The sequence below is a fragment of the Dermacentor variabilis genome, chromosome 6, assembly GCF_050947875.1.
Source record: "Dermacentor variabilis isolate Ectoservices chromosome 6, ASM5094787v1, whole genome shotgun sequence".
In the NCBI taxonomy this organism is placed as follows: Eukaryota; Metazoa; Arthropoda; class Arachnida; order Ixodida; family Ixodidae; genus Dermacentor; species Dermacentor variabilis.
Window position 1 is genome coordinate 68,704,385 of NC_134573.1, and position 14,403 is coordinate 68,718,787.

General features: G+C 45.8%; 1 protein-coding gene across 3 annotated transcripts in view; it reads left to right on the forward strand.

Moving 5' to 3' along the window:
• LOC142584842 (uncharacterized) overlaps nt 1-13,279 on the forward strand; it is a 96,020-nt gene extending 82,741 nt beyond the window's left edge. For all 3 annotated transcript variants that reach the window (XM_075695140.1, XM_075695142.1, XM_075695141.1), the window contains exon 3: nt 8,400-13,279. In XM_075695140.1, coding sequence (XP_075551255.1) covers nt 8,400-8,438 — 39 coding nt within the window. In that variant the 3' untranslated portion in view covers nt 8,439-13,279. The remainder of the gene's footprint in view (nt 1-8,399) is intronic.
• Nucleotides 13,280-14,403: the final 1,124 nt, after the last annotated feature.

Here is a 14,403-nt window from a genome sequence, read left to right on the forward strand (position 1 = left end):
TAGTCGGCTCGAACCGATACTGAATGTGCTTGTTCGCTCGCAAAAGCATAAGCTTCATCATTACGTAAACTACTGCGTGTCACGCGGAAACTATTCCACTCGGCCCTCAAAACATTCCTCTTAAAGGTCCAAGCTCTCAGTTCGCTTGCCAAGCGTGCCTCACGGGGTGCCTTTCTCAACCGCGTGAAGCCTTTCTGATATCGATGGAGGTGGTTATGAGGGCCTTCGCATCTCCTCAGCTGTAGGCATCTCGTAAGCGAGATAATGCTAGATCTACATGGCCTCGAGTTCAACACGACGCGTGCAGGGAACACGATTATAAGAGTAAGTCAAAATGACACTTTTTGATTGGCGATGTGAACCTCCCAATTCACATCTTGTTCGTTTGGGCGACCTCATCTAGTGGAACCCGGTGATATTGTCCACGCTGAGTGCACGAAATTTTATTTGCACGTTCTTAATGACCCTAGTAATTCTCACGTTCCGACTACGACAATCAAACACTGCATGCAATAGGTTTTTATATTGAGTTTGTTGTTACATACTTGACTGAGCACTCAGGGGAAAGTGCGAAACAAGAACAAGATCCTGTCACACGAACGTAGACTGACAACAAGCATTTATTGGAAAAGTCACACCAGTATATGTCCCGTTTCTTCGTAATGGCCCCAAGTACTCAGTGTATTACGCATAGAACATCCCCCCGTGAATAACATTTGCAACACGCTGTTTAAAGAGCTGGAAGGTTCAAGCTTATTACTTGCACAGGAGTGATTTAAAAGCATTTGCGTGCGTATCTGTCCACCTACACGGTATGGGGAAAAGTGTCTGGCTCTCCCGTAATCGAGAGTGAATCTAAGTATGAAATGGCAACCAGCAAAGAAGACTGGTTGGAGATTATCTATCCACAATCTTAAAATCGGTGTAGTGCCCGTTCGCAGAGGCACACCCCACCACACAACACCGCACCACACCGCACCACGCCATGCTGTGCACTGGTCCATATGGACGTTGCCCAGCTAGAAGAGAAAAACCGGCTGAAGGCGGCACGGCAGGCTGCGATAGACGCCAGGGACATAGAGGTCACTGCCAAGCTAGAAGGAAAGCGCCAGAAGAAGGCGACGCAAAACCGGCGCCGCGGAAGTAACGGACCACTGGCGTCCAAAAGAACACAGGCAACCCTGTCTCAGCGCCAAAAGATGACAGTGAAGTGTATGGTACCCTGTATCTGCCTTTTGAACGTCCGCCCTATTGGAAATAACAAATAAAACTTCAGTGTACTAGAAGTTATAGCTTGAGTGATATTGTGAACAAAAATTAGGAAGAACTCGGAAGCAATACTCCTTGTAACTTGTTTGGGCGGTAACTAGCGTATGTAATACAGTCCTTACAAACGGTTGAGGGCCAGAGACCGCATTTTCTTAAGTTTTGACCGGTTGTCCGGATGATCTCGTTTTGCTTTCGCAACTTGTCCAGATCTTCTCGTTTGAGTGCGTGGATAACGGCTCTGGTTTTTGATTCAAGGTCACTTGAGGGTTGCCGACAACAACAGCTAAAAGCATTTCATGCATAAAAAAGCAGTGGACCAACCTCTGCGCGCTCGGGCCGCCGCACAGAGCGTGGCTCCGGCGCGGACGATAGGTAACATTACCGCGTGGCTTTGGACCAGCAGCTCTGCCCTCGTTCGTGCAGCATATACACAGACACTGCCGCCGAGTGCGGGACAACGCTACCCTTCGCACTTCAATAGAAAGGTTTAGGTTAGGGGACGTAAGCAGCTTGCATACGCAAGAACTAGGGGGCGATGGGAGCGCGCATGCGCTGACCCAGACGTAGGGGTCTGCGCATGCGCAGTACGGTGGCCCCTAGTTCTTGCGTACGCAAGCTGCTTGCGTCCCCTAATCTAAAACTCTCTAATAACGCTGCTCGGGAATGCCTACGTGACGAGGAGTCGCTTGACAAGCGCACGCTCACTCCCAGGCCTCCGTTTGAGCAGACGCTAACACCGCTACTCTCAGTGGGGCAAATTTTGCGCCACGTTGAGAGAGTGCCACTCGGCGGTAGTGTCATTCGGAGCCAGTCTCACGAGAATGTGTATGGACACTCGCTTCTTACAGCACGCGATGGCCGTTCGCGATCGGTGTACGCTTACTTCACTTGGTCTAACTCCTTCGATAGGCTCATCCTTGACTACGTCATATTAAACTTGGAAAAAAAAACGTGCTACGAACAGGTGGGAGGCAAACTAAAACAGAGTAAGCTTGCCCAAGTTCACACCCTGTTGATGGCAGCAGTTGTCAGAGCAAATAAAACATGCACAAAGCAAGGAGGTTGGCATTTTTGCGCAAGTATTGTTGTAACTGCTCTTGTTTACCCAACAAAGATAACCATATGTGCCTCTGTTGTGTTCTGCCGTGCATGGAGCAACACAAGGAATGAGAAAAGTGTCCAAGTGTGCGATAATTTTAATCTCCAAACAATTTGTGAACACCGTTTAATATATATTTATCGTGAAATAAAAGTAACATTAATTACATGCTTCACAAATAGTAGTGATTATTTTGTGTGCTTTATGTGCGACCAAATCGCCACCCCCGTGAATTTCGAATATAACTTAGTTTCGGAGTGTGTAGCGATAACTCGAGTGCATGGTTGAAAACGTGCCAGCTCATGAATCCTTAATGAGCATTATCAAAGTTTACTTCAGCCGATTGGTTGATTGAAAACATGTCTTATTGTCACTATTGTTTTCGTATGTTGCTGTTATGACTTTAAAGTCTGGGGTAGGGTGCTTAACTGACGTCTTTCTTCATTGAAAATCAGTTCTGCTGGAAGCCCGCAATGCGCAAGAAGATCTGTCGAATGATACTTTGTCATTCACTCCATTATAGCACGAAGCAGTTTGCACCCATCTGTAGCAGCTTCCTGCAACAGTCGGGAGGATGACAACTTTCTCCATTTCTGGAGCTCCACCTTTCGGGCTTCCGCAGAACTGATTTGCCATGTTCAGCGTCGCAGTGCTTCGGGTTGTCGATTACTTCGGCCTCGCCCTGCCATTTGGAAGAATCCTCGTTGGCTCAGTAGTAGAGCGACTTCTACGGAACAGGGCTTGCTGCCGGGTTTGATCCCTTGGCCGGGACGAATTTTTTCTTCAACTGCGAAGCTTTCTTTAACAAACACTTTTGCTCTGGCACTGTCTCTCTGACAAGCCCGTATTGTTGTCTTTTTTCAGTTTAGTGCTACACTGAGCTGGATGACAGTTTTTCCTTTCGTGTCCTTCTCCACATCGACGACAGTCCCTTCGGTGGTAGCACTGCGACTGGCGTTGGTGGTGTATCTGGCTGTGTAGTTGTATTGGTAGCCCTTCGACAGGAGGCGCGACCCTTGTCTTTCTGGAGTCGAGTTGAAGGGTCTGTAGAGGAGAAGCGCTTATTAATAAAGGCGTTGCTGTGACTCCTCAGCAGAAGAGCATGCTGCGGCGGCCCGGAAGAATCAACGATTCGGGAAGTCACTCTTTTCCTCGATGTCACTTTTTCCTCGGTCTCGTGGTGGAAACCTGAATCATTTGGCTATGGACGTTATTTTGTTACGTTCCTGTGGGCCCAAATGTGAATCTGAAGGAGATACAGGAAGGAAAATACTCGTACCGCGAAAGAATGCGAGGCGACATGGCGAGTGAATGGGAGGACCGGTTTTGGGATGTGGTTGCGCTGAATCGCCGAATTGCGAGCAGCCAGACGAATAATGAAAAAGTGCTACAGCGTGGACGCCTTTAAGCGCGTCGAGTGTTTGCGGGAATTTTCCTTCCTCTGTCAAATGACGGAACACGGGCATGCGCCTTGCGGAAGGTATGGGTTCGGCTTCCATGGGCGTCAAGTTGTCGCTTCTTCTGTACACATTTCTTTATTATTATTCAGAATATCGAGGTTATTGCAAATTCAACCACAATTTATGGAAAGCTCTGCATTCCAATAACAATAACAGGTTATTTACCCTCTGTCTTTTCTTCGCATCGTTGGCTGTTTGCTTCAGATTGTCACGTCCTAGTGACGGTGAACAACCAGACCCTGTAAAAACTGTGCCTTTAGAATCTAACTCTATATTGGGCAATGAAAAACACTCCCCGTCAAAAATGTAAACAATTCTCGCCTGGTTATATGGTTATTGATGAGAAATTTCGTGACGAAATTTTATTGCGTGTGACCAATACATATTCGCGACATAAATGCTGTTTTTCATATTACCATATAATATGTAAGCTAACGTTTTTATCAGAGCGAGATTCGGCATGATTATTGAATTCTGGAACTCGTAGCGACAAAAAATAATTAATTTTGTTGCTCTTAGTGAACGTCTAGAACAAGGTTTATCGTAAACGCTTAGCCCATGCGCTTCTTACTGTTGTCGCCAGGTCACCACTGGTAAACCTTCTCGCCACATTCTAAAAATAATCGCTGCGTTACATGGCCCACACGCACGATGATTATATTTCCCACATTTTATGCCCATTAATATCACCAACGGGGACCACAATATGCCGTTGTAGCTACAGACAAGGCAGAAAAAAAATTACGGCAGAACTCATCTCACGATGACTGTCGATGGTAAGGCGAATAGCATTCGAGCAATGATTAGTGACCTAAGCAAGCAGACAACTTGGGTCACTGGATCGGCGTTGAGGATGGATGGATGGACGGTTTGATAGCCGTCGCCACAGCACACTCGGTAGTGCAACGCACGTGTAATGCGGAGGTTGTGGGTTCGATCCCAACCGGCGACGAGTTACCTTTTCCGTCCACTTTCATTTCCATTTTCTTTATTGTTTTCTAGACTTCAGTTTCAGCCACAGCAATATTCTCCCCATGTTTTCCTTGGCTTCATTGACTGTTGGCTTGCATAATGTGGTGACGGACGCCTGCTGGGACTGGACTAAGACTTCTCTTTCCCCCCCGGCCCCTCCCCTCTCTTAAAAGGGAAATAAAGTTCATTCATATGGTTCATTCATATTATATGGTTAGGAGGCCGAAAGAAGCATATACAGTGCTAAATAGCGGGCACGTCCTGTGCTACCGGGGCTTAGCGGATAGAAGAGAACTAGGAGTCGGATTCCTGATTAATAAGAATATAGCTGGTAACATACAGGAATTCTATAGCATTAACGAGAGGGTGGCAGGTCTTGTTGGGAAACTTAATGAGAGGTACAAAATGAAGATTGTACAGGTCTACGCCCCTACATCCAGTCATGATGACCAGGAAGTCGAAAGCTTCTATGAAGACGTGGAATCGGCGGTGGGGAGAGTGAAAACTAAATACACTATACTAATGGGCGACTTTATTGCCAAGGTAGGCAAGAAGCAGGCTGGAGACAAGGCAGTGGGGGAATATGGCATAGGCACTAGGAATAGCAGGGGAGAGTTATTAGTAGAGTTTCGGAACAGAATAGTATGAGGATAATGAATACCTTCTTCCGCAAGCGGGACAGCCGAAAGTGGACGTGGAGGAGCCCGAACGGCGAGACTAGAAATGAAATAGACTTCATACTCTGCGCTAACCCTGGCATCATACAAGATGTGGACGTGCTCGGCAAGGTGCGCTGCAGTGACCACAGGATGGTAAGAACTCGAATTAGCCTAGACCTGAGGAGGGAACGGAAGAAACTGGTACATAAGGAGCCGATCAATGAGTTAGCGGTAAGAGGGAAAATACAGGAATTCCAGATCAAGCTACAGAACAGGTATTCAGCTTTAACTCAGGAAGAGGACCTTAGTGTTGAAGCAATGAACGACAATCTTGTGGGCATCATTAAGGAGTGTGCAATGGAAGTCGGTGGTAACTCCGTTAGGCAGGATACCAGCAAACTATCGCAGGAGACGAAAGATCTGATCAAGAAACGCCAATGTATGAAAGCATCTAACCCTACAGCTAGAATAGAACTGGCAGAACTTTCAAAGTTAATCAACAAGCGTAAGACAGCTGACATAAGGAAGTATAATATGGATAGAATTGAACATGCTCTCAGGAGCGGAGGAAGCCTAAAAACAGTGAAGAAGAAACTAGGAATTGGCAAGAATCAGATGTATGCGTTAAGAGACAAAGCCGGCAATATCATTACTAATATGGATGAGATAGTTCAAGTGGCTGAGGAGTTCTATAGAGATTTATACAGTACCAGTGGCACCCACGACGATAATGGAAGAGAAAATAGTCTAGAGGAATTCGAAATTCCGAAGGTAACGCCGGAAGAAGTAAAGAAAGCCTTAGGAGATATGCAAAGGGGGAAGGCAGCTGGGGAGGATCAGGTAACAGCAGATTTGTTGAAGGATGGTGGACAGATTGTTCTAGAGAAACTGGCCACCCTGTATACGCAATGCCTCATGACCTCGAGCGTACCGGAATCTTGCAAGAACGCTAACATAATCCTAATCCATAAGAAAGGGGACGCCAAAGACTTGAAAAATTATAGACCGATCAGCTTACTGTCCGTTGCCTACAAAGTATTTACTAAGGTAATTGCAAATAGAATCAGGAACACCTTAGACTTCTGTCAACCAAAGGACCAGGCAGGATTCCGTAAAGGCTACTCAACAATAGACCATATTCACACTATCAATCAAGTGATAGAGAAATGTGCAGAATATAACCAACCGTTATATATAGCTTTCATTGATTACGAGAAAGCGTTTGATTCAGTCGAAACCTCAGCAGTCATGGAGGCATTACGGAATCGGGGTGTAGATGAGCCATATGTAAAAATACTGGAAGATATCTATAGCGGCTCCACAGCCACCGTAGTCCTCCATAAAGCAAGCAACAAAATCTCAATAAAGAAAGGCGTCAGACAGGGAGATACGATATCTCCAATGCTATTCACAGCGTGTTTACAGGAGGTATTCAGAGACCTGGATTGGGAAGAATTGGGGATAAAAGTTAATGGAGAATACCTTAGTAACTTGCGATTCGCTGATGATATTGTCTTGCTTAGTAACTCAGGGGACCAATTGCAATGCATGCTCACTGACCTGGAGAGGCAAAGCAGAAGAGTGGGTCTAAAAATTAATATGCAGAAAACTAAAGTAATGCTTAACAGTCTCGGGAGAGAACAGCAATTTACAATAGGCAGCGAGGCACTGGAAGTCGTAAGGGAATACATCTACTTAGGGCAGGTAGTGACGGCGGATCCGGATCATGAGACGGAAATAATCAGAAGAATAAGAATGGGCTGGAGTGCGTTTGGAAGGCATTCCCAAATCATGAACAGCAGGTTGCCGTTATCCCTCAAGAGAAAAGTATATAATAGCTGTGTCTTACCAGTACTCACCTACGGGGCAGAAACCTGGAGGCTTACGAAAAGGGTTCTACTCAAATTGAGGACGACACAACGAGCTATGGAAAGAAGAATGATAGGTGTAACGTTAAGGGATAAGAAAAGAGCAGATTGGGTGAGGGAACAAACGCGAGTTAATGACATCTTAGTTGAAATCAAGAAAAAGAAATGGGCATGGGCAGGACATGTAATGAGGAGGGAAGATAACCGATGGTCATTAAGGGTTACGGACTGGATCCCAAGGGAAGGGAAGCGTAGCAGGGGGCGGCAGAAAGTTAGGTGGGCGGATGAGATTAAGAAGTTTGCAGGGACGGCATGGCCACAATTAGTACATGACCGGGGTTGTTGGAGAAGTATAGGAGAGGCCTTTGCCCTGCAGTGGGCGTAACCAGGCTGATGATGATGATGATGATGATATGGTTATGATTAACAAAAGTCTAGCTCCTAGGTTCCCTTTCTTTTCTTGTATATATATATATATATATATATATATATATATATATATATATATATATATATATATATATATATATATATATATATATATATATATATATATAATGTGTGTGTGTGTGTGTGTGTGTGTGTGTGTGTGTGTGTGTGTGTGTGTGTGTTATATGTATCTTGTGGGCTCGAATCAGTTGATTGTATGCTGCTATGAGCTTAATGCGACAGTCATATAAAAGGTACTTCCGAAGAAATATCGGCGTGGCGTTGATCGGCATTTGGGCGTCGAATTCTAAACAGCACGACGAACGTTCTGTAATCAAAGCTATGACGCGTTTTATGCTCTGATCGAATCAAGGCCGTCTTCCACGCTTGAGTAATTTTTAGCCGCAACAGTATACAGCCTGGTGTCCGCCGGGTGTAAAATGAACGCGCTTATATGCCGTGCGATCACCATGCCGGAAATGCGTCGCTAGTATACACTCTATGCAGTTGCCGCACGCTTAGAAGGCAATTAATTGCAGGGCCTCAACATTCGGCAGTGTGTTTTGGATGCGCTACTTAAGCGCGCTAAAGGTTACATTATGACTGCTTGCGTAATGACACTTTTCTCTTTGTGTTGGCGCAGGCGAGCGACACGGAGCTATCTTCGCAGGACGACGGCTGACGGAGCAAGTGGCTGCTCTCCTAGCGGTGGCCGATATGCTTGCAGAGCTCACCTCACTGGAGGATTCCGGCACCTCGTCGTATCCGGAAGAAAAGAAGAACAAGAAAAAAAACTTGTGCTCATCCCTCGCTTAGCGCAATACGGAACTCCCTGCTGTGCAGTCCAGGCTGAAACTTGTGTACATATTGTCGAGAATCGTGCATTTCGCGCAGCCGCACACGGCTGTGAATAAGAGTCGTCTGCAAGTGCCAGGAGCCTCGGTCACACGTGACGCAACGTTTCGCAGGCGAGGAACTGCTGAGGACAGATACTGTTGACAGGGGTACACTGTGTGCCGTTTTGGGTCGCGGTTCATCCTTGCGCTGAGCTACTCAACTACTGGCCGCCCCTATTGCTAATATTCCACATCTGCTCCGGGCAGAAGGGGTGGCGAGACTGTGGAAGAAGTGCGTCCTTTTCTACGTGGTGAATTTGTTGTGCAGGCGAAGTCAAGCGAGTCCGCTTCTCCGGAAGAGGCCTGCAATTATATTCCAGACACTGTAAAGAGTCCGCCACGGCGACGTTTTCGACCAATCAAAGACGGCGTAGCTCCCCTGTTTGCCAATCAGAGGGGACGAGATGACAAATGTGACAATCTGACAGAAGTTGACACTGCCGAGGGGTGGCTGCTGGCGGAAGTGTGACTCTGACCATTCACGCGAGGGCTATCCAACGATACGCTTTCCGAACCGCTGTAAGATCGAACCCAGACTAGCACCCGTTCTTGACGTAGGACGCGCGTTTGATATGGGCCAAATTTGCGAGAAGGCACGGTGGCGATGTCGACGTGGTCGTTACGCTTGTTCAGAAACCAGTGTTGCCTCAAGTTTCACCCTGACGTGCGTCTGCCTAAAACCTTTTTTTTTTCTTAATGCTAGTAGCATTAGGAGTGTCAAAGTGAAAAGAAATGTGTGTGTGTGTGAAGTGTATAGAAAGCCGGTCACGTGTAGAAGTAGAGAGGGGTGGGAGAGCTTAGAAGAGCGTATGTGTATACATACTGCAGCTGACGGCGGTATGCTTCGGACAACCGTCGCGCTTCGTCACACTTCAGTTGCACTTTGCTCCTCGAAGAGGCAGGACGCTAGTCCAGTTAGCTCCTGTACAATACTTTGCAATGGGGTGAACGTGATTTAAATCATGGATTTCAGACATCAAAGAGGTGCGATGTAATGCTAAAGCATTTTTCTCGAATTCACCGGACAATCACCACTGATTTCCTTCCCCTGTCGTTTGCGATCTGCGACGGTAGGTATACAATCTACAATATCACGATGCGACTAACTTGCGTACTCGGTAAACTGGTTACTCGGTGAGCCCCTAAACCAAATGAGCCGTTTTGTTATTCACGAAGTGGCCTTAGCTACGGCTACCAAACTAATGGAGGCTGGTGAAGTGGAGTTATTTGTTATCAAATAATCGCATGTATAGGTCGCTACGATGATCCGACTATTTACCTGAACGGCAGCAGTTCAAGGGCAAGACCAACATTGCTGAAGGCTGTGCTGCAAATATGGGGCCACCGTTTGTTGTAACGAAAACGGCGTTTGTAGCGAAAACGCTTGAATGCGACGTTTTCGAGCGCTCTCTGGTTCTACTAGGCAATAAGGTTAGCATTTGTATCTTGCACATACGACAGCTCAAGGCGGTCATTAAATGTGACTGGTGGAACACTATACACTGTCAATGCACCAGTGTTCACACGGCGCATCATGTTCTGGAGGGTATTCACGCAACGACGCGGGAACGTCGCCTCTATAAAAAAAGAATTTGCATAACGTAAAGGATATGGCTCATATATTCAAGAACGCTATGTATTTCACGAGACTTGAAATAAACCATATGGTCCCATAAATCCACACCCGGCGACAAAATATTGCGGGGCACGGCATCTGAGAAAAAGCTGCATGTCTCCACAACCTCACAATGCACTCTATTATTTACTTACATTTCGGGCCTCGACTAGAATATGCTAACAGCATTGTCGTATACAGTTTTACTGGCTACTGCTACAGGCTGCTCGGGTTTTGAACGTTTTCGGCGATCCCGTGGTCCGTAAAATTTTGTCGCCAGGTGTACGCTTTCAAATGCTCTGTCTCGATGGCGACTTGTGGACAGTGCTACGTAAATTTGGACTAAATGTCTGAAGCGATAATCACTGGCACAACTACTATTACCTCATACATAATCTTATTAAGTCCAATTAAATGTAGTGAAGGCCTTGTGCGATGTCAAATTTACGTAGAATGTTCAGCCACACCGGACAGCTCATTGTCTTGAACAGCCCCTGCACGAGAAGTATTATTTCGCTTACGACGCGCATTCCAAAAGGAGACGCCTTAAGGTCACTGTCTTTTCGATATACTGGTGTAAGATTGGGCTTTTTGGTAAAACATTACTTATAGTGTTGATTAACTGCGCAAGAACAACTCAGGAGACAGAAGAGAGCGCTTAACTTCCAACAATTTACATTATTTTCGAGAAGCATCGCCAAATGTATAGTCACGCAGAAACACAACAGCCATGCGCAGAACACAATTTTACAATAGGCTACATTTTTAAAAGCAGTTCTTGCACCCGATCAACGGTGACACCTCTGTAAGCTGACCAGTATTTTCCTGTGTTGATATGCGAAACATATCGACGTGCAAGCTCAGAGAAGTGTATATAATTTACGCTTCAAAATTTTGCACTTTTGAAGTATGTCAGCATAGCCGTTCTCTGGTGCGTTGGGCTTGTACTCTCGCAATGAAGCAGGGGCATATCAAAGCACCTGTGGCATCCCGTCGGAATGTGGGCTTCGTTGCATTCAGCACCAGCAGCAAACTTTCGTAAACGGGCCTTGTAAATTCCAGTAATAAAAGCAAAGACATTCTAGTAACGGCGATGGCATGTGCTTAGTACACTCGCAGGATGCTGAAAAGCTGTCGATGTGGAAAATAAGAATAAAGGTGCCAGAGGTCTTTCGGTGTTCAGCCCGACAGCTTGGCACGCAAGAAGCGGCTTGACCGCTTGATACGTTCCAAGTAGAACTGAAGACATTGACAAGTAAATCCATGACCATTAAAAGGTAATGTCAACAAGAATAAGCTGAAGCGCGAAGCAAATATTTTCCATGGACACGGTATAGTGCGGCGTTGGCACAATACAATAACTGCAGCTGTAGGCTGCCGACATTTGTTCAGAGCTACCTATTCAGTCTATATGGTTGGACTGAGGGAAGGGCTGTTGTGATCGCCTGTTGAGAAGAGCAAAAGAAGAAAGTGAAAAAAGAAACACTGGTAAATAATTTCTCCACTAGCCCGTCTAAGGGGTAAAATGGGTGTCTATTACGAGAGCAAGCTAGTCACGTGTTCTGAGTAATGAGCTTCATGAAGCATGATTCACCTTCTGGATTTGAAGCGAACCACCTTTTTGTGGTTGGTACGTACGTGGGTCCCTCCGCTCCTTTTTACTACCTTCCGTGACAGCTGCATGCACTTGGTTGTGACCATCCGCGTCACATTTGAGACCTTGGGTGGGCACTGCGTCAAACGACCCTCTGACCTATGCCACGTCTACGTTGACGTTGCTTTGTGGGCGTGCTCCGAGTCGAACGTCATCGTGTGGATAGAGGATCTGAGAGATACTGTGTTATTTCAGAGACTATCTGCAAGTGTCGTAGCGGCTATATACATCTTGTCAAACGGCACATAACGAGAAAACGGATTGCAAAAAAGAAAGTTAGGACGAGGACAAGCACCTTTGTCTTGTTTCGCACTGTTTAACAAGATGGAACGCCAATTAGCCCGGTCTCGTACCTTACTGCAGGCTCTGCTTCTGGAAGCATTCATCAAAGGCCTGCTTTATCATATTTTTCAAAGGCCTGCTTTATTATATTTTTTTATTATATTTTTTCACAAAAGGCAGTCTCATGCTACCTTACCCTGTACGGCTTAAGTTGAGACAGGTGCTAGCACAAAGAACTGATGGTAGAGAATTAAGTTAATTAGAAAAGCGTCCGATTTGCTACGCTACACGGGGGAAAGAGGAAATAGAAACATGATTGAAAAACGGAAGGGGGCTCCCTAAATATATGCGCGCACAAGCAAGATACGGAGTATCTAAGGGAAGCCAGATATTTGGTCTATGCCTAAAGCGAGACCATAACACCATGGCTTCTAGCACGTGACGAGTAAGTTTAGAAGTCCAAAGCGGTGCATGCGTTCGACTCCCGCTGCAGAAAGACCGCAATGCAGGGACATCTCGAGCCCTGGCGACAGCGCTTTCCAGTTTCACGAGATAAAATTAGCACTGACAGCTGCTGAGGCCCCAAGTTTTCTTCCTGGCAGATACGTTAAATCCGCCCTCATAGTGATTATATCGCGGTAACGATTGACTCGCAGTACAGCCCTGAGCAACCATGGTAACCTCTCTCAAACGATAGATCATAGCACAGGATCATTCTCGGGGTTACTACTGTTACGCTGTCATGAAGCCCAACCCTGACTATCATGCGGCGGAGTGGCAGAACAAGAAGTATTACGTGAACGGTTGACCGTTCTGAGAGCACCGCCAAAAGTATATATTCGACGTCGAGGTACATCGGCATTGTGTACTAACTGACTGTTGCATGCACACATGTGGTACTCGTTTTGAACCGCTAACTGTTTAAACGCATGCATGACAAGGACGGCGGACAGTTAAAAAAAACTTGTTACTACCGTGTAGAGAATCAAGGTTTGTTTTCGTTCCTGTTTGTTTTTATTGTTTCAAGACTCCATTTGTATAGATTTATGGAATAAAGCACCACTTTCTGAAAGTGACCAAAATGTGTTTTGTGCGGCGTTCTCGGAACAAAAATTCCGCCTCGCAGCGTCTTATTCTGTGTTTCCAGAAGTTGGAACCCGAACAAGAGCAAAGCTTTAGAAACACACGTTACAAGAGGTATCTGTGACCATCCGGTAAGCATCGCTATGGATGATAGCATTTTTCTTTTGCCCATACTTTCAGACTGTCAAATAACTGCAACGACAGCATACTGGAAACTGAGTGCTGACATGCATAAACTAACAAGCAAAAGCACAACTGCTGTACACGCATCTGGGAAACAAAACAAAAAAAACTGCCGTGAGAAAAAAGCGTGTTGATATAGATTTCATAGGTCTTTTTTAAAGGTTGGGTTGTGTGAAGGCGTTCGCAGACGCCGACAGCACTAACAGATCGTGATTGTATTTATGTGCAACGCAAGATAAACAGAACGTTTTTCCGAAACTCCCTTAAGGGGAATTGTCGTAGTGCGAAGCATTATATAGTGGCTCCTAATTTAAATGACCCAACAGTGTACGGAAGGGTCACATGATTAGGTACCAAGTCTAGGTGCGCGCTCAAGCTCCAGGGTAGCCGTTCCTCCAGCGCCTAAAAAGGGCGGGGCTTTGAACTTCATTGCGGGTAATGTGGCCTTCGTGCCTAAAGGACACAGGACCCTCAAATATGTAGTATGGTCGCGTGACTCACCTTAACTGAACCCTTACTACAATGTAACGCAGATTTACTATGGCAACTTAGCTGACAAGCTAGCTTGTCACTTCACAATCCTCACAAAACCAAGATTCTGTCTCGCAATGGAGTTTTATGTTTAATTTCAAAAATTCACTACTGCAAATGTCCTCATTATTTTCGGATACTATAGACAACGTTAGGTCCAGCTTAAGAGTGCAACATTGCTTTGCCGGATTTGTAAGCGGAAAAGTGATTTTTTTTAAGTGAACCAAAAAACTCAAAATGACCTTGGGTAACCTTGATGAGAGTGCCCCATACACTGCTTCACATTAAAAAAAAATTGTTTCGCCTGAAGGCGAAGCATAGAAAAAGTGTCAAGGTTTAACATTGCGCTGTGGGTGTCTCAGAACGCTGGCAGGGTGAGGAGGTTCTCACTTCGATGTTACAC